Raw genomic sequence first — 21,522 nt, forward strand, 5'->3', positions numbered from 1 at the left:
AGGTGTTTAGGACCGCCTTATAGCTACTCGCGTGCTTATCGCTGTCAGACGAAAGATACATAATTGAATAATTGAATCGAACTGCTGTTTTTAATTGAATTTACATGAGCTCAGGTCATCATCGTTTCAAGTCATCATTAACCGTCAATCGTATAGTCACATTGCAAAGCACCGTGAAAATCCATAGTCTGGTCACTTCTGCCCAGAGACAGCGTGAGCTGACGGCTCGGATGTGTGAGATGTGTGCTAATGTCTGCCTGGAGAGAGAGAGAGCCAAATACACTGCCTAGACTTTATAGCTTCCAATGGATATCTAATAGCCCCAGTGGACATTAATAGATACAGTGTCAGGACTGTTGGCGGTCTGATGTAACTTCCCGCCTGGCCTTGATTAATTAAAGAGTTTTATTGGTTCCTGTGAGGTGCCGTTATTCGTTTGAAACTTGGCATCAAAAGGCCTGCAACAGAACTGGACCCACAAGCCGTATTAGGAATGTGCAGTATTTTAGTTTGCTTTTTATATCTTTGATTTGTTATGGCTCTTTGGATGTCTTAAACACTGGCCCTGCACCTTCCTATCTCCACTCACTTTTACAAACCTTGCATCCACTTAAGAAGCCTGCGTTTGGTGAATGAGCGGCGCCCCGTGGCTCAAAATCACTTTCTCGAACCGTCATCTTTACCGTGATCATCCCTAACTCTATTATTTAAAAGAGAGAGAGCGAGAGAGAGGACATTTTCTGCTTATTGTTTTATACTTTCCTTTATCTCTATTTTAGATTATTTTTTTCTTGTAGCTTTGTATTGCAGCATTTATCATGTTGCATCCTTAGGATGAATCGCTTTGTTGCGTTTGCCTTATTTTTTATATTCCTCTGGTTGGAAAGAAATATGGCTAAATTGCAGGTAGCATATGTGTGCACTTTTTTCATGTTCACAGGTACAGAAGAGGAAAGTGGCATTATGTTGGTGGGCTGGCTTGTATCAGAACGTTTGTCTTGCACCTGTTTTATACATAAAAATTAACGAGTGGATGAGCCCCATGGTAAAAGCAAGAGTGAAGACAGAGTGTGTGTGTGTGTGTGTGTGTGTGTGTGTGTGAGAGAGAGAGAGATAGAGAGAGGAAGGAAATGTGTGGGGGAGGCAATGCAGTCAGAGATGCTCCATTTGTAATCGGTGACAATTTAATCTGTCAGTTTTGGGGACAGTAGGAAGAGCGAGTGAGTGGCCAGCGAGTGAATGCTGACGGCTAACTATAAAGGCTGTCAGCAGTGTCGAATGCATAGACAATGAGAAGTGAGATGGCTTTCTGAAATGAAAGGCGAGAACAAAGTAGTCCGGACATTGCAAATCAAATGTATATGTTCATTAAAAGTCAAACATGTTGTGATAAAATATAATTCGCCGTGCGTATGTGAAATGTCATTTAATGTGAGCAATTTTACTGTATAGAATCCCATCTAGTCACCTCAGCTGTGCACTGAGAAGAGGAGACAATGAAAAAAGGGCGGTGGCACTGTCTCTGTGATTGAATGCAGTCGCGTTTTAAATCGATATTAATGAGAATGTTTTGAAAACAAGACGAATGCTGTAAAAGGCGAGAGAAAACGATAATGTTCTTACTATACTTGTTTTTTTATTCTTCCTGGCGCATCTGGTTGTTAATAAGCTTGTCGATGCTTTTGTTCGGAGGTGCTGAAATGCAGTGAGCTGCGCTGGTTAGAGCGCGTTGCTCCCATCCCCCGCCTGTACAGCACAGAGAAAGGGAGGGGGGCAGGAGAGAGAGGGAGCGATAGGCAGCATCCTTGTGAGAGGAAACAAGAGTCAGCTTCGCGGAGAGGAGAGAAGAAAAAAGGGCTGGGGCGCAAACAAAAGAGAGAACATGGATGAAGCAGGAAAATGTCTGTTTAAAAAGGTAGCGCAGCGGAGGCTTTGGTCATCCTGCTCATAGTCCGCCCGTTTTTTGGATGCCGTGGTTTGGAGCTGTCGCGCGGGGAGCTCTCAAGGAGGAAAGCGGTTTTTAATCCGTCTGTGGATGTTGCCAGCTTGCGATGGCTGTTGCAGGGCGATGTAGCAGCATAAAAGAGAACCTGCCTCTTTGTTTTTGTTTATTCATTGTTCTACTAAGTGTCCTTACAAATGCACAAATTCGCTACAGCATTCAGGAGGAGCTGGAGAGCGGCACTGTCGTTGGTGATCTTGTTCGGGATCTCGGGCTGGATCTGCGAAAGCTTTCGGCTCGTCGGATCAGAATCAGCTCCGACAGTGCGAGGCGATACTTCAGCATCAACCACAAAACTGGTAAACTTGTTATAAGCGACCGGATTGACCGCGAAACGCTCTGTGAATTCAGCGGCACCTGTACGCTTAGCCTTGACGTTGAGTTAGAAAACCCATTCGAACAGCACAACGTGGATGTTGAGATTTTGGATGCAAATGACAACTCGCCGCTTTTCCCTCGAGACGAGTACCAGTTGGAGATCTCCGAGGGCGCACAGCCAGGCGCGCGGTTTTCCATTGAAGGCGCGCAGGATTCTGACGACGCCTCAAATTCCGTGCGCCATTATCGCCTCACCTCAAACGAACACCTGGCGCTCGATTCAACCAAACCACCTGCAGACGGAAAACACATAGAGCTCGTGCTGAAAAAGCCTTTCGACCGCGAGCTTTTGCAGTCGCACCAGTTTCTACTCACCGCTACTGACGGCGGATCTCCTCCGCGCTCAGGCACAGCCAAAATCAACGTGCGTGTTTTGGATGCCAATGACAATGTGCCAGTCTTCGGCAGTTCTGTATACAAAGTGAAACTGCGGGAAAACTCTCCTGTTGGCGCGCTGGTAATTAAATTAAACGCCACAGATAGAGATGAGGGCTCCAATGGGGAGGTGTATTACTCATTTAGCTCTTACACGCCAGATAGAGTGAGGCAGGTGTTTTCCGTAGACACAGACAGTGGAGAAATTAGAGTTAAAAGCAATGTGGACTATGAAGAAACCAACAGCTATGAGATGTATATCCAAGCAGCAGACAGAGGCCAAGGGGCCGTAGCAGTGCACTGTAAAGTGGTGGTGGAGGTGCTGGATGTGAATGATAACCCTCCTGAGATTGTGCTCTCCTCTCTCTCCAGTCCAGTTCGGGAGGACGCTCGTGCAGATACTGTGGTGGCTTTAATAAGCATAAACGACAAAGACTCTGGACAAAACAAGCAGGTCAGCTTGGACATCATCCCCCCAAATCTACCTTTTAAAATCAAATCATTCCGAAACCATTACACCATTGTTACCTCTGCCTTCCTGGACCGGGAGACAATAGCATCATACAATGTCACAGTTACAGCCACAGATGGTGGAACACCTCTTCTTTCATCATCAATGACGGTACGAGTAGAAGTGGCAGACGTAAATGACAATCCACCACGTTTTGAACAGACTTCATACACTGTTTATGTCTCAGAAAACAATACACCCAGTGCACCTTTGTGTGTTGTCAAGGCAACAGATCCTGATGCCGGTGAGAATGCTCGTATCACATACACCGTCCTAAATGACAACAACCATGGTATTTCAGTGGCATCATATGTTTCTGTCAAACCTGCCTCAGGTGAGGTGTATGCACTGCGATCTTTTGACTTCGAGAAGTTGCGTGAGTTTCATTTCCAGGTTAAAGCTCAAGACAATGGTGTGCCACCTTTGAGCAGAGTGGCGACTGTTTATATTTACATCATGGACTCCAACGACCACAGCCCGCAATTTGTTCGCCCAGCGGCAAATGGCTCACACTCCACAGAGACTATTTTGCGTAACTCAGAGGCAGGAGTCCTTGTTTCACGTGTCCTGGCTTGGGACTTAGATGCTGGAGAAAATGCCTGGTTGCTATACAGCCTCCATCACCCGCCGGAATTGGACGTGTTTAAGGTGCATGAATACACAGGTGAAATCCGTACAACACGGCGAGTAAACGAGGACAATTCTACAGTCTTTAGTCTCACAGTGCATGTACGAGATCATGGTTTGCCTCCTCGCTCCGCATCTACAACAATCAACATTGCTGTTATGGAGCTCCCACCCAAAGTGGCCCCGGACCCAAAACGCATTATCAGGCCACACGGCACAATGATATTCTCCCATGTAACCCTCTATCTTATCATTGCCCTCAGTGCAACCACCTTTGTTTTTTTGCTCACTATCTTCGTCCTAGCAATTGTTCGCTGCCATGCTTACTGCAGCCAACCTGATGCTTGCTCCTGCTCACCTTGCTGTGGGTCCAAAAAGAAAAAGAAGACTACAATGAAAAAGGCACCCAAAGATGGTGGTGGTGGTGGTGCTGCAGGTGGCGGAGGAGGTGGAGCTGCAGGTGGGGGTGCTGCTGGTGGTGTCACATTCCAGCAACAGTCTGCAGTAATGCGGAGAGACCTAAAAGTGGAGCCACACTACATTGAGGTCCGAGGAAATGGCTCTTTAACCAAAACATACTGCTATAAGACCTGCATGACCGCCACCTCAGGAAGTGACACTTTTATGTTCTACAATACGGGCCGGCCAGTGAGTGGGACTTGGGGCTCGGGGGCAGACCGTTTCTTCACAGGACAGAGTGGACAGTTTGTGCGCAGACTGAGCATGCCCGACGCTACGGCAATACAGGTGTGTGCAGTGCCCACACTGTTATAGCATCCATTAAGTGACTCATCCATCTATCTGCCTCATCCATGCATGAAGAAAGGATAAATTCTCTTCTCTTCAATAATGTGGTACCTTTTCACCCTCAGATGTGTTGATGATTTAGGAGTAGCCCCAACATTTTTTCTTTTGTTTCCAAATACACACACACTCACACACAAAATTGGTGTAGAAACAGTTTTCACTCAGAAATTGCTAGTAAATTTCACAATTTATTTCAAGTAGACACTAGTAAAACATACTCCAGTAATCTTTTTTTATTTAAAACCTAAAAAAAATTACAGTTTAGTGAAGTTGTTTAGTTGTATTGCTGACATTTTGCACTACCTCTACTGGCCTGTTTCAGCAGTGGAAATAACAGGTGTTTTGCTTGGTGTACAGCAGGGCTCAGTAATGGATCCTGTTATATTGGAGCCTTTTTGCTTTTGCTTTTTGTGCCTCATTAATTCACAGCAGCAGCCTTCAGTTTGAACTGCAGAATGTGTGAGTGTGCAGTTTTTATGATTTAGGGTATCAGACTCTCTTTCCACTTGTTTACAGCTGTCCTCAAATTGCATTTTATCAGTTATGAATTTAAAGAGAAGTGCTCTGTAGGGATCACCCACTGGTCCAAAGATGGTAGCCATTGGCGTGACAGAAAGATTCCTGTGTGTTACTGTCTTTCCTTTTATTTCCTTTTACATAGCAGTTTTTGATAAACATTTAGATAAATGTTTGATCATTCTGTTGAACTCTTTACTTTATATTTTACTTGTTCATTAGGAATCTGTGTTGCTCAAAGTCTTGCACTGCCGTTAACACTGATCTCACAGTTGTAAACTCACCAGTCTGATCATTAGCCAGAAGTTATGACTAATATTATTTAATGCGCCCATGCTTGCTATTTAATTCAATAGTAGTTTTGTCTAGCCCCTGCAGTGAATGCGACTGCATAACAGCTTAGCAAGTCAAAAATCTAGAATCCCACCTGCTGCATCCACCTAGAATCCCACCTGCTCTACCTAACTTGAAATCTAGTATGTACTGAACACTGGACGCAGATTTACGATAATATAGATCTTCACTTTATCTACTTGAGAAAATAATTTCAAAGTAATTCAGAAATAATCCAAGCATGACAATTTATTCACCAGGTAATCTACGTAATTATTCAAAATCCAATTCAGACTATATAAAGCATCCAATAAGAATAAGAATTTAGACGCATATAAAAATTTAGAATCCAATAAGAATTTAGAAGCATTTACCTGGTAATGAGAACTACACACAGTGATTGTATGGGAGATCTGCCTACAGATTTCCTGAACCTTTTACAACCCTCATTTTAATATCTAGAGACCCCCCCCCCCCCCCCCCCACATGATTGTAAAAGAGCTTTGGGTGTACAGCAATACACAACAAAGCGCTATATAAATGCATCATTCATTCATCCAAGTAAGCCATCAATTTACCAAACGTTGTTGTTTGCTTGTTGATTATTAATGATTTTGGCACATGGGAGTTGTAAGATAGTGGTGAGGATTCTTCTTTGATTTATGTGGGAAGATGCATCTCAAGTAATTTGTGAGAGAATTGCATATAGTACATTGTAAAGAAAAAAGAAAAAAAAAAAACTAAATTTTCTGTATTGATTTTTTTTACTGGCATTTTACCTTTATTTTAAATTTTGCACTTCATTGCTATGTTTTAGGGGTGTTTTCAATTGAACCCCCCCCCCCCCCCCCCAGATGCTGTAAGACCTTTAAAAGATACCAAACATGAATTGTCATACTCTTGTTCACTTTGATTTTGTTCACTCTGATTTTTAGGGGGAGGAGGAGGGGGGGGGGTGGACAAGGGAGAGTGAGTGAAGGAAATAGATGTGGTAGATTAACAGTGAACTGTTGAGGATGTTAATCTCATGAGAAAGAGTTCAGATGTTGATTCTCATGAGTTCCTTGTTTTCTCGGACGGTGGCCTCATCAAGGTTCAGTTATCTTGGCATCAGCCTTGCAGCTCTCTTTTTCTCCTCTCTTTCCCTCTCTTTGCGCTTGTTCTCTCGCCCTCCCTCTCTCTAGCCTGTTCTGCAGTGCGATGTTTCAGGACAGCTGGGTGTGTTTATATTTAGAGGTGTGAAGCTCAAACAACAATCCAGTTTCTGTATACCCACATTTAAATCTCTCTAGAGAGACTTTGCAGTCTAGCTTCAGTTTAGTTACACAGCTTCACTTTGGACATCATCCACTAAAACCAACTGTGATGTCCTTTAATCTGTCAACACAGGTTAGCATGATTGGTCCTCTGATAATAGATAGATAAATAGATAGTCATTCTTTTGTATAGGGTTCTTTTTATTTTCTGTACATATCAAATATGTTAAGATCTCCTTTAAATATTACATTATTCACATACACACTGGATATTAGATGGGTAAATCTCAGGAAATTTGAGAGAATCCAATAATAATCACAGCCCAGAATAATGGTTTTTAGAAATTAAAGATTTAGTTTTATTTTATGAAAGGAACCACGCTCTTTCTGTGTTGTTAAACCCTGTTAGATTGACCATAGCTTCCAGTGTAAATCATGCTGCCCCACTGAGTAATGCATCATTCCCAACAGATGAAATGATTTTCTTATCAGCAAGTCTTTGCATCAGAGTTTTTTTCAGTCTTTCAAGCCTTAATATGACCGGCAATTTATTACAAATGAAGTCTTCCCTATCTCCTCTGTTAGTTCACCAGAGATCATCATTCCAAACGCAGTGCATTTATGTTGTGTTGTTGATCGGGTTGTGAGTGTTTCAAGGATTACTGGATGCGAAAATAGTTTCTCTGTGTGAACGCCTCTTATTTGAAAAGTAATTACTGGCTCATTTCAGCTGTTCTCATTAAATGTCAGTCATGTTTGTTCTCCCTGTGTGTGATTAAGTGGCAGTGGAGCTGAGCTCTGCGTTTCTGGTGGCTGATTGGCTACTTCGGTTTGGAAAGAAAAGGATGGAAGGATTGTGATTGGTTGGTTCAGAGGTGCGAATGCTGTATCTAAGCGAGGTGTGTCCACTCAGAAGGGAACTAAGAGAGAGAAAATAGGCAGTGTCCTCATAAACCACCTTCATATTGTAATACCTCTGTCATACCCATGTCATTATACAAATTTGTGTCCTCATAAACCACATAAACATGCACACACACACACACAGTGATAAATCAAAGACCTGTGAGGTGAATAAAAACAGATCACCAGTTTCTTTGCTCAGCAACCCTCTCTGTTACCATATTTACTTTGAGTGTTAAATTTCTTCAAAGGATTTAACCTCTTTCAAAAGTCTTCCATATGCTTATTTACTGTAAAACTGTTAGTGTATCAGATGCTTACAATACATTTTAAACCCACTGGGTTTGTTATTCTGTTGTTGTATTTGTTTTTTTGCATGTTTTCCCCTTGATATTAGAGGTTTGGCTGAAATGTGGTCATCACAGACCTGGTGCATTTATTTGAAACGTATTTATATTCAGCCTTTCTTCATAAAATGTTTTATTTGACAGTTTGTATATACCATCTATGAAAGCTTCATGCTAGGTTGAACATCAGTGTTAGTATGGGAGGTTTTTGTGCATGACTGCTAGCTGGTGTGTATAGTAGTCGTCTTGCAGGGTTGTATGATGGATATGTGTGTTTGCGTGTTGTCAGGCCCTGCTGATTACATTTTTGAATTGGATTTCACATTGATAAATGTCCTCCAGGAGATGTTTGTTAGAGGGAAAATGGGTGACAAACGAACGGGTAGGGAGCACAGATGCCATGCCTGCCTTTTTTGTATATAAAAGTTGATAGTACTGAAAATCTGGGCAGCATAAAACAAGCTGAAATGTCCTTCTGTGCCTTTTAAATGCAAAATGCAATTTTTCATTGATTGTAAAGGGGCAAAAGCTGTATCATACCACACCTAAGTAAACACAAAGATTCGCCCTAAAATTAGAAGGGGGAAAATATTTTAGTATTTTATATTCCAATTTTGCATAAAGAAAATGTCATCTATTTTACATGTTCATTTATGCACTTATGCTTATGGAGACTGACTCATGAATGTCGATTTTAGGATTCTTACAGGGTTTTTTGCATTGGGACATTTAATGACAAGCAAGCATTTCCTCCATATTCTCATTGCTGACAATAATGTCTTAATACCAAAAGTCTTTATGGTACTAAAAATAAGCTTCATTTCCTTTAAGCAAGATGCAGTGTCTTGTTTCTGTTCTTTTTATTTTGAAATGAAATGTGACCTAGACATGTTCTTGAAAGGTTTCATGACATTCACTCACCTTGTGCATTTTTAATATGCCGATATGCATCAGTTTTCTTCTCCCTGAGGAGACTCATTCAAACCGATCTCACCCTTCTGTTACTGCTCTTTTAGGGTTTTATGACCCTTATTCATCTTATTTGTTTGAAATCTTGTTTTGGATGATGAGCATCTCAAATTGGCATTAATGTTTGTGTGTCTGCGTGAGGGTGTATGTGTATGTTTAAGACATGAATGAAATCTTGACCCAACTCTAACCCTTTCCTGAAAAGCCAGAGTCCTGCAGCTATCATGACCATATGACTACACTCCAGCATGATTAATTAATGAGATGATATTGATTTTTTTGATCCACCCCAGTGCTTACTGTCATCTCTTTCTCTCTCTTTTTGTCTTTGTCTTTCTCAGCCTAAAGCTCCCGGCTCAGACTGGAGATATTCAGCATCCCTCAGAGCAGGAATGCAAAGGTAAGACTTAATTGGTTTTGTCTTTTTTGTTGTCATCTGCTGAATATGCCCTAATACTTTAAAGAAGTAAATAAATAAATATAAATAAATAGTAAGTCAATTTGCTTTCTGTTCATTGTTCCAAAATTAACAAGTTATTATCACAAACTACATTTGTTCTGTTTTGTCACAAAATATGTACTAATAAAGATTATTTGTTGACCACAGTAAACCCACTACATAAAATGTATAATAATAACTTCTTTAAATGAATGAATCTGGTGAATGGAATGCAGGAAAGACATATTACAAGACAGCAATTTCCAGACATTTTATGGACGTAGTTACCTATGAAAACAACTGATGTTGATATGATCATGGAAACTCATGTGCACAGACATTACATTACCCATAAACCACTGAACCGTGCTCTGGTAGCATATAGTTATCCACCACTCATTGTGAATCAACCAATGGTCTGATATAGATGTAGCAGCCACTGAATGACCAGTACAGCTGTACAGCGTCAATTTTCGTGGAAGCAGAAGTAGGTCACATGCTGCGATTGAAGTATTGCCTGCAGCCATGTCGGCAAAACGATGGCAACGAAGGACATTGCAGACAACACACTGGGCAGCACATTCACATATGTCAGGGCTGTGTGTGTGTGACTGAATGACCTCCGATCTTCATTAGTGGTACACTGATTCCCTCCTAATTACAGCAAGGTTTAATGATAGCTAATGTAGTCACGCAAATCATTCTCATGCATTAAATCAGATTCCTGTCTCACAATTTATGTGCTTGGAGAAACCGCTGCAAAATTAATTTCACATTTATGATGCTCTTGCTTTCTCTGTCTCAAGGCAAATTTATAAGGCTTTCATTGATAGTTTCTTTGTAAAGTCAGTGACTTCTTATTAGTATTTACTATTGCTCATTTTTTGAGTTTTTAGTCCAATAGGTAGCTGAATTTGTTTGCACACTGCAAAAAAACAGACCAAAAAATTAATTTCCCTTTACAAAAAACATGCAAGATCCATCTCTTCACTTAACCTTGTTGGGGTTAATGATTTCAACTCAAATCCAAAAAGCCTCTCTTTGTAACAATTTTCTATCACGGTTACCACCTCTCCTATGTAAAATTTAAAAACATTTTTAGAGTTTAGAATTTAACCAAACTCCCAAGTATTTTTTTTACACGCCAAAATAGTTGACTTGCTGCTGTTACTTTTAATAAGTGATAAGAACGGTTTTTAAGATACATAGGGATCCAAAACATATCCAGAGACCAGAATTATTTAAATCGCAACACCCTAGCAACCTCACAGCAACGTGTTAAAGACAATCAGAGTGAGATTTGTGAGCAAAGATTACCTTTATTTTATCATTACTCTCCTAAATTTATTTATTTATTTACACCAAAGCCAAACAGGTTTATGCAAAAATAGCTTTTTGCATGTTAAACAGAGAAATGATCAGTGGAGAAAGCAATGACATTGATATGCAGGCAGGAATGAGCAGGGGGAAGGAGAGGCAGACAGAGAAAGCAAGGAGGAGGATGTTTGAACATTAGCTGAGGATCATGTATTTGGTCCAGTGTTTCTCATTAATAATGTATTAGCCTTACTGACTGCTGCTTCACAGCTCTTTAAAATGGCTTCCACACATACATACGCGTGCGCACACACACACACACACACACAGCATGTAATAGCAGCAGCAACCGCCTGACCTTGGACTGCAAACATTCATCAGAGAAGGAGAGAGGGGGCAACTAAAATGGTGGTTTTCCACCCACCCCACTCTGTTCTGCGTGCTTTCTGTCTTTGGATAATTTTGGATGATAATTTTGAATGGGTTTTACCTGATTACTGGTTGATTGCAAATATTAGAAATGTCACAACATAATAATTCTTGTATTTTAAAATTCACATTTTAAAAAGACATATTTCTGTGCTGTTATGGAAGACAATGCCAAAGACTGGTGAATTTGTTCATATATTCATAATACTTATCTATCCACTGAAGAGTAACTGGCATGCTGTTAAACCAAAATTTTAATGTTATTTATCTTTTAACAATTATATATATATATATATATATATATATATATATATATATATATATATATATATATATATATATATATATATATATATATATATAAGATGCATTTACATATATCTAAATATCTTTATTTATAGTACAGATATGTATAATGTTATAAAAGATTTTTATTTAGAGTAAACGTTCTTTTTAATTTTCTACTTGTCAAATAATCCAGAAAAAAGGAAAAGTTTCCACAAAAAGGATGAAGCAGTGCAACTGTTTTCAACATTGACAATAATCAGAAATGGTCACACTCAATTATTAAGCCCAGGTCAAACATAAACCCTACTTTCATGCCACACATTGTCCTTTATAATCTAGGACATTATCTATAGACAAATCTTTTCTCATAGAGTGGGATCTGTGACAATATGAGTATGAAAAAAATTACAGATATGTGTAACGTTGTAAAATATTTTTATTCCGAGTAAACGTTATTTTTGATTTTCTATTTATCAAATAATCCAGAAAAAAAGGAAACGTTTCCACACAAAAAAAAAAAAATCAGCATATTAGAATGATTTCTGAAGGATCGTGCGACACTGAAGACTGGAGAAATGATGCTGAATGTTCAGCTTTACATCACAGGAATGTTACATTTTAAATATATATTCAAGTAAAAAACAGTTATATTAAATTGTAATAATATAGTTTTTACTGTATTTTTGATCTAATTAATGCAGAAATCAATCAATCAATCAATAATTTTTACCAAGTCTATAATTATAAATGTAGTGTTCATACTAAATTTGTTGATGGCAGTATGCCATAGTGTATATAATGTAGAATGAACTAAAAAAGGTTACTGTGATGGAGAGACGGTTTAAGTCCAGCATACAAATCAACAGAGGCATTCTACAGCTACCTTCTGGAATTAATTTCTCCCCAATTTGTGATGTTTGGGAGCAAATCTAAGTTGCTTCATATTTTCAGCCACTCTGAGCACAGCGAGCTAATCCTTTAACACACTTGCAGCTGCATACAGAGCAACAGAGAGAACATATGAAGTGATAACACCCTTTCCTAAGAGTAACAGAAATCTCCTGCTTGGTTTGATTTTCTGCCACTGGCGATTTTTAAGGCTTTTTCCTGACGCAGACACAAATGTGGGTGTATATAGAGTCAACATAAAATGGAGTTTGCAACACATTTTACTTCCGTAATATGGCACATTTCCAGGATGGTTAACTGCACAAATTACACTGATAGCTGTGTTTGTGTGTGAAATTTGCACAGGAGTGTAAACTTTAATCTCAGAGGTAGTGTGACTGCAGAGAGGAGCATGGCCTAATCCTTAATCTCTAATCCAAGCTTCTCACAGAAGACCTGCATATACTCACACTCAATCATTCAGCCCAGCTCAAACATAAACCCTACTTTAATGCCACACATTGTCCTTTATAATCTAGGACATTATCTACAAACAAATCTTTTCTCATAGAGTGGTATCTGTGACAATTTGAGTATGAAAAAAAAAATGTCATTATTGTAAAGAATATCTTAGTTTTGTGCTTAAATTTAAGAAACCCATAAATAGAGCAGAATGTTAGTAGTAGTAGTACTAGTAGTAATCTTGAAAATTGTATTAGTATTAATTTAACAAAGCTCACAGCTTTTCAGTGTTGTATTTCAGTCAAATTAAGGATTGTGTTTTGTTGTTGTTTTTTTTTTTTTTTTTTATAAAAGTTTAATTAATAGTTTTCATTCAAAAATCTTTCTCCTTTGTTTGTGTATAGTTCGGTCCATATGGAGGAGTCATCCGTGATGCAGGGTGCTCAAGGAGTTCTGGTTCAGAACTGGCCCACCGTCTCCAGCGCTCCTGGTAAGATATAGAATCTAAACTCTCTATAGCACACTCTTGAAAAAGATCTAAATTTTAACATGAGATCTTTCATTCCTTAGTTGTTTCTCTAATCAGATTGATATCAAATAGAGTTGTTTGCTTCTCAGATGCTTCTCTGTTTCCTCTTCTTGAATTTTGCCTTGAGAAGAGATTTAACTAAATTGAAATTCCTGATGTTCTGAGCTGCTATCCACATTGACTTTATAGCTCTATACTCAACTCTTATGTATATTTTTTGTGAGAAACATCTTAATCCAGGTTGGTGCTTAAATGAAACATAACTGAAAACCCATATTAAGTCTTCAGATCTAGAGCAACCACTGAACAATACAATTTTCCTCTGAGTGTCCTGGCAGGACTGTCTTTCACAGTTTCACTGATATTACCCCTCAGGACCATCTATCACTCGATCAACCCCTGTCCTGATCTAGACTATCACTCTCTTCTTTTCTGTCACACATCATTCTTTCACTGTCATGCTTCTTTCCCTGCAGTCTCCTCTGCGTTGGCCTCTTTTGCTGAGCCGAGCTGCTGCAGTCATGCAGGATATAAGGAATATGACCTACATGAGGCTTCTTTAGGAAACCTAGCCGAGTAGTTCAGGGAGCAACTCAGAAACCACTGCAATACATTAGTGATACCATAATCTGCCTTTTTTGTGCTATGTTGAGTAGTAACAGTAAATATGAATTCATAATCAAGTCAGTCAACACGCACATACATACAGAGAATTGAAATTGCATTACTCTCAGACCCTTGGTGCATACAGTTAACATTTAAGACACTGACAGTAGACGTTCAAATACGGATAAGTACAGTTTAAACATATGTACATACAACTATACAGATATACAAATGAGTACATTTGTAGAAAAATAAAGAAAGAGATAGATAAAGTGGCATAAGGCACATGGCAGATAGAGTGCAAATCAGTTAAATAAAATAAAACTGTGCAGATATATGTGTATATGTATAGAGTGAATATATATATATAGTGCAAGAGGATCTTATCAGTCTGAGGACATTGTAGAAAAATAAAAAAGGAGATAAATAAAGTGGCATAAGGCACATGGCAGAATATATAGAGTGCAAACCAGTTAAATAAAACAAAACTGTGCAGATATATGTGTAGTGCAAGAAGAGCTTATCAGTCTGAACCAGGGGATAATGGAAGCAGCCCACTCAATTTGTTAATGTACTCAAAATTAATATTTATGATCATCATTTGCTCACCCTCATGTTGGACTGGAGGGAAAAATTATCTGCAAATAATGAAATTAATTTAAAATATAGTAGATAAACTACTTTTACTGGTAAATCACTCTCCTCTTTCACTGTGTAGAAAATACGAGATTTTGAGTCTGTTTAAATTTTAAACAAGAGTTTACCTTTTTATTTAGATTATATGCTTCATGTCTCATTTTGTGTTTCATGGAATAAAGACATTAAAACAAAGCTGAAACAACATGAGGGTGAGTAAAAGATGCAACATTTTGGTGTGAACTATTCTTTTAAAACAGCTATTGTACATATTGTACATTTTCCCACAGTCTGATCAGAGTGGGATCCCCTGGTTTTAATGTTGGATTATATACGTTTAGCTCGCTCAGGTGGCCTATCACAGCTAAGTGATGAAGTAGAGAGTGACACCGATTTCCACAGCTCTGACCAGATCAAGCATAAATCCAGTTTATCAGCTGCAAGAGGAAATGACAGTCAGAGGGGATGCAGAGGTTATCTGCAAAAGCAAGAAAGAGAAGCTCAGTACAAAGTGGCGACTGAGAGAGCGTGGCGAAAGCACAGAAAGATGATTTGTTTAGGAGATGAATATTAATAATGGTCAGCTCAGAGTATTTCAACACAAACACACAAACATTCTCTCTCACTCGCTGTGGAGATGTCTGCTCACGGTAATTAATCCACATTATTAGATTCCATTCCTATTTTGCCCATCTAGTCTCTTTCTCGCACTCCAAATAATTGAAGAATCACCTGTCTTTCTGTAGAAGACAGTCTCGGTTATTAATCAGAGATGTCTGCACACACTCTAAAGCGCCCATAAATGGATCACCACAACCATCAGGGCAAAACATATTAAGATAAAATACGTTTTAAGTCAGAATCAACAAGAACATGCTTAGAATAACAAATTGCATCATGCTGTAGGCTTGTGTTTGTAGCCATATAATATTGATGTGGTGTGTTGTGGAACATTATGTTGAGGAAATAAACATCCGGTTACACAAATGTGATGAATTTTAGAATTACATCAAAACAGACTTGCTCTTGTGGTGGCGTATGATGTGCATGACATGAAGGCAGCAATAAACCTCGCTACCGTTTAGTCTGGGATCATTTCCTGGGTCACAAGGTCATAGGTAGGAACCCGGATACAATTAATGAATATTTAATTTCCTAATTAACTCCATGTGAGGGTCACGGATATCTAGGTTGAGGCTCGACCCTCTTGGATGGATTGATGATGTGACTTCTGGAGGTGTTCGAAATAATGAAAGTAATTTAGTTTCAATAAGATGAAAGGGAGAGAAGGAGGGAGAGAGGACAAAACGGGTGCAATTACTCTGGTGATGAAAGAGCAATTTGTTCTAATTAAGTCTCTGATGATGACTGCAAAAGCAAAGAGTGGAAATGAATGAAATAAGCCTCTTTAGATTTTTAGCTCTCTCTCTCTCTATTTCTTTCTTTCTCATATTCACGGTTTATCTGTCTCGTTTACAAATCTTTCACAAGCTGCCAAGTCTCAGATGCTGCTTAGCTTTTTAACACATCGTTTCAGCCAAAAATAGAAAATTATTTATTATTATTATTATTATTATTATTATATACACATTATTAACTTTTAATTATATTAAGCTCCTGAAATAAATTATAAGTGTATTCCATACTATTCTTTCTCTATATGTGACCCTGAAGCACAAAACCAGTCTTAAGTAGCAATTTGTAGCAATAGGCAAAAATACATTGCATGGGTCAAAATTATCGATTTTTCTTTTATACCAAAAATCATTAGAATATTAAGTAAAGATCATGTTCCATGAAGATATTTTGTCAATTTCCTACCGTAAATATTAAAACTGCTTTAAAGGCGATTTTCTCAATAATTTTATTTTTTTGTACCCTCGGATTACAGATTTTCAAATAGTTGTATCTCGGCCAAATAAATCTCTTTCGAAAAATTTACCCTTATGACTGGTTTTGTGGTCCAGGATCACATATTATATCTTTTGAAACTATATGATATCTTTGTGTGGTAAAACTGACTAAAACAGAGGTTGTTCACTGAAACCGTTCTCACTGCTGTAGTTTTGCATTCCTTAGGTTCAAGCCTGTTCTAGAATGTTTATCAGTCATGTGAAACACAAAAACTATAGATGTTCAGAATCAAATATGATAAAAATGCCTCTGGGTTAAAACAAATAAAAAATTGCAGGATACTGCAAAGGGCAAAATTTACAGAGAATAATGAAATACATCTACAGTATTTGATAAGTCAAAGTCATGAAAAGCAAGCTGTGATTTATTGATCGTATAATTTACAGTGTATAGTGTATGAATCATATGGACCATTTGTATTGTGTTTGCTGAGATTTGGAGCTTGACAGATGGACAGAGAGCTTGATCAGTAAATTATGGCATGTTGATTTTTGGCCAAGCTTTTAAAACAGTATAAAATGAGAAAATCAGACGACACCGCCGGTTTTGTTGTCAGCAGCAAGAGAATCAGCAGTTTAGGTGATAATGTGAATGCTCAGTAGGTCTGTGGAGGTGTAAAGTAGTGCTGGTTTGTTTTATGTTCTGCATTTTTATGAGCTTCGTTTTGAGCTCTGGTGTGCAAAACACTGGAGAAACCAACGCCCCTGTCTCCCTCTCTCTCTGTGTCTCTTTGTTGTGTGTGTGAAACAGATGGGAAAAACTACCAAAGCGTAGATCTACAGAATTAAAGTAATGAAAATAGGATAAAGCATGCTGTCTGTCTCCATTTCTGTCTAACTCTCTGATTTTGTGTCTGTCAAATTTTCTGTTTCTGTTTTTTTTTCTTCTTCTTCTGAAATGCTATAAAATGTTAAAGTGAAACAGTGTGACAGAGGCAGAGGGCAGGTAGACAGCCTAAGGGAAAGAGGGATTGAGAGAGTGACAATGAGGGGAAAAAAAGGTGACCGAGGGGAGAGTGAAAGAGAAAACAGAGATGCAGAGAGGAGGGGGCTGTGACTGCCTCTGTTGCTAGGGGAGATAAGTATTTGACCATTGGAGAGAGAGAGAGCGTTCTGTATTAGTTTCCATCAGTGTCTCTGCCACAACCAGATTTCACTGGAGGAGGCAGTTTCCACGGCAACTATTCATACCATGAACAGGGTGCTGGAGGAGTAGAGGGAGGGTGAAAGTGAAGGAGAAATGCAAAATGGAGAGAGAAATAGAGGAGAGGTGTGGCTGAACTAGAGCATTAACAGAACGTCATATAAAATAAAACAAATGGATAAAGCTGTGCATGAAGGATGTTTAGAGGGATGAGGACAGGTGAAATGGGGACAGATGGATGAAAAAATAGAGAATGAGTTTTTCTCACTTTTGTCATCTCAGTAAAGCTATATGAATTGAGAAAAATATTTTTCTACTGTGAATGTGATTGTTCAGTTATAGCAGGTTGGATGTGACCTATCCTGATCTGTCTGTTTAAAGATCATCTCTACAGGTGGGCCAACCTGCACAGCCCACGGGCTCTCGTTTCAGCTACAATGCCATATGGTGCACAGAAACACTTGCCCACAATGCAACGCACATTCATACTCACAATCTGACACAAGTACTGTTACTGTACCTACAATGCAACATGCCTGTATTTTATTGTCAAAAAGCTAGTTCAAAATGATACAAATTCAATACAAAAGGAGTATAAATAAAAACAACAGTCAGATGTATCAAGAGACAAAAACTAATATAGCTGACACATTATTCAAATAAAAAATGTCAACAGGTCTTACCGATTTCCAGTGATTTTGTAGTAATTTTATGATTTTGGTTTTATCACTCACTTTAGTCAATCAGTGACACAGAGGAAAGGCTGTGCGAGAGTGTTTGTGTGTTGTATGTCTAGTGGAATTTTCCAGAACACGCCAGGGGCTTTAGTCCGCTCAAAAGGGTAAGCTGAGGACAATCCTTCTTTCTTTTTGCGTCTGTGTTTGTCTCCATATCTTTTATTTGTTTGTTTGTTTTTGTTTATTTGAGGCTTTGAAATATGAGGTTGAGATTCATTAATTAATTCATTCCTTTATTTATTTATGTAATTATTATTACTATTATTAATGCTTTTATTTATGCATTACTTGTGCATTCATGTATTTGTATTCTTCCCTGACTTTATGGAAAACAGGGTTATTGAAAACTACAGCATTATTCTTAAAACATGCAGTTATTACAGAGAGCAGAACTGTCCTTAATACACACATGCACTGCTGTCTTGGCAGGCTCATCAGAGAGCTTGTGGTGCCATCTGGCACATATTTTATCAGGATTACTAGAGCCTGACGTACCAAGGTGTGCCACACACACAGACACAAACTACAGGGTGATTATATTCATTCTGCACAGACAATCAGTACCACATGCACATATCTAATTAATATTGTATGCCCACGCATGCTTTATTATTCACACACACAGCTAATGAAAGTTAATCAAATTTTCTGTTAAATATATAATGTGAAAATATGCAATTTACATACACATACCATAAATAACAAATTGTGAACTGCGATTCATAAATAGACAGAGCTACCAAACATGTATTATAATCAAAATTTATTTCATATTATAGATTAAAATTTTGTAATCTTCAGACTAGCTGTTATATTTTAAATCAGACAATTTTCTGTGCTTCATGCAGCGAAAGCATGAACACAAGTCTGCTGCACATACACATACTGCTTCAAAAGCGGTGTGGTCTCATCTAAAAAAACACAATTCCTTGGCTCTGCAGTGTTGCTCAGAAATCTGCTGCTCCATGAGTTTAGCGTTGATGTTTGGCTCATATTTCATCCTCAGACTGCCCTTCCTCACCTCCTCTTCTGCATTATGTAAGACGCCACTCCACTCCTCCTTGAGAAAGGAGAGAGATACAGGGATATATAGAGAGTAGATGGGAGGGGGTCGGCAGATTCATGTTGTTTTCTTAATGATGAGACGATTCGATTTTATCCCCATCATCTTTTTATGAGCTGGATCTTACACTGGCCGTAATAATCATGCCCTTGTCATGCAGCTTATTAAACCTGTGCCATTATCTGCTAGCCAGACGTGGTGTCTGTCCAAAGACTGCATTACATGAAAGGTCAAGGCAAGATGGAGATATGCAGAAGATGTTGTAGTCAGTGTAAATATATTGGGAAATTACTCTTAAACTGTATTTTGCAAGGGTACTAGCAACTACCAGTTTAAAACAGTTAAAGCAATCTGTAGAAATAATGAAGAAATAATCTATATACAGTTGAGGTCAAAAGTTTACATCCCCCTTTCAGAATCTGCAAAATGTTAATTATTTTACCAAAATAAGAGGAATCATACAAAATGCAATGTTATAGGCTAGTCCAATAATAGTTGAATTTATAAAATGACCCCGTTCAAACGTTTACATCCGCTTGGTTCTTAATACTGTGTTCTTACCTGAATGATCCACAGAGTCCCTTTTTTTAGTCCTGAACAGTTAAACTGCCTGCTGTTCTTCAGAAAAATCCTTCAGGTCCCACAAATTCTTTGGTTTTGCAGCATTTTTGTGTATTTGAACCCTTTCCAACAATGACTGTATGATTTTGAGAGCCATCTTTTCACACTGAGGACAACTGAGGGACTCATTTGCAACTATTACAGAACGTTAAAACGCTCACTGAAGCTCCAGAAGGAGAAACCATGCATTAAGAGCCGGGGGGGGGGGTGACAAAGTTTTGAATTTGAAGATCTTCTGTAGCCTCTGAAGGGCAGTATTAAAAGAAAAAAATATTATATTTAGGCAAAATAAGACAAATGTACACATCTCCATTCTGTTCAACAGTTTTCACCCACTCAGTTTTTCAATGTGTTAATTTGACAGTTTTGAATTCAATGTAAATTAACTTAATATCATTGTTACTTTTAGTTAGTTACTCCCTAGCACTAGTGAATTTTATGCCTTATGCTGTCAGAAAGATAACTAAAGAAAGAGAGAAACAAAATGGGAGGGCATGGAGAGAGGATGATTAGATGTGATGAAAGAGTATGAGTGAGAAGAGAAAACAAAGTGTTTGGGCGTTTAGTTGTTGTGTTCGTGAGTGATTGGGAAGGGTTGTCAGTTCCCCAAGGACTCATAAAGGATGCTGCCTGTTTCTCATTCTTATTGCACACCCACAATCCTGAATACAGACCTTCTTTCACTCACAGATATCATAGACAGAATGGTTCCGAGGTTGTAATCCATCTTAATCTTCACCGCAACATAAGAGACAGACAAAAGGCAAAGTGCAAGCAAAGACCTGCACACAGATATGATGCCAATGGTGTTGTCTGTATTAAATTAAGTGATGTTGTGGTGATCCAGTGTCATTATAAATGAGATTACTTGCTCATCAGACAGAGAGAGAGAGATTTTCAGCAGTGCACAGGGGATGTCAAACATAGATTAGACGAGCTACCACAGTCATTTACATTTAAAGACATGAGTACATCACACTGCATTACATTCTTTCCTACTGTTCCATTTTTATGAGTGAAATTTAACAAGATAAACATGTGGTGGGAATGAATGATGAATTTTGTCTCTATATGAAAGAAGGCTGGAGGAGAGGGTTGGGGTGAAACATTTTTAAAGTAAATGTGGCTAATTTTGAGTGTAATGCATCACAGTTTGTAATACAAAATCAAATCTGAACTATATACACTTTTTTTATTTTTTTATTTTATTTGAAGTAAAACAGACTATTGAAATGAAAACAAATGCCGAAGAAAACTAGACTAGAAAGGGGGAGAGAGATAAAGATTTTAAGTGTGTGCCTCTGTTCGTCCACTTCTCATTGTGTGCACTTTTTTATATATATACTGTATATAAGATAATTGAATATGAACAGATTGGGTTAGTTGTAATTTTTTATAATTTAGCAGTACTGCAAAGCGTTTTCCT

General features: G+C 38.4%; 3 protein-coding genes across 7 annotated transcripts in view; all 3 read left to right on the forward strand.

Moving 5' to 3' along the window:
* The window catches only part of LOC306852915 (protocadherin Fat 4-like), a gene marked incomplete at its 3' end in the record, with an annotated part of 273,486 nt that overhangs the window by 172,959 nt on the left and 79,005 nt on the right, over positions 1-21,522 (forward strand). The window lies entirely within an intron of this gene.
* LOC306853487 (protocadherin alpha-3-like) overlaps positions 1-21,522 on the forward strand; it is a 126,928-nt gene that overhangs the window by 104,893 nt on the left and 513 nt on the right. Inside the window, exons 2-3 of the mRNA XM_079390945.1 lie at positions 9,366-9,424; positions 13,252-13,337. Of these exons, the coding sequence (XP_079247071.1) occupies positions 9,366-9,370 (5 nt within the window). The 3' untranslated portion in view covers positions 9,371-9,424; positions 13,252-13,337. The remainder of the gene's footprint in view (positions 1-9,365; positions 9,425-13,251; positions 13,338-21,522) is intronic.
* Positions 1-21,522, forward strand: part of LOC306853481 (protocadherin alpha-C2-like) — a gene marked incomplete at its 5' end in the record, with an annotated part of 79,460 nt that overhangs the window by 54,458 nt on the left and 3,480 nt on the right. For 4 of the 5 annotated variants that reach the window (XM_079390932.1, XM_079390933.1, XM_079390935.1 and 1 more), the window contains 2 exons: positions 9,366-9,424; positions 13,252-13,337. In XM_079390932.1, the coding sequence (XP_079247058.1) occupies positions 9,366-9,424; positions 13,252-13,337 (145 nt within the window). Of the gene's footprint in view, positions 1-1,809; positions 4,641-9,365; positions 9,425-13,251; positions 13,338-21,522 lie in introns of those variants that run through there. The other variant, XM_079390931.1, reaches the window with a different exon arrangement.

This window comes from Barbus barbus (genome assembly GCF_936440315.1).
Source record: "Barbus barbus genome assembly, chromosome: 33".
In the NCBI taxonomy this organism is placed as follows: domain Eukaryota; kingdom Metazoa; phylum Chordata; class Actinopteri; order Cypriniformes; family Cyprinidae; genus Barbus; species Barbus barbus.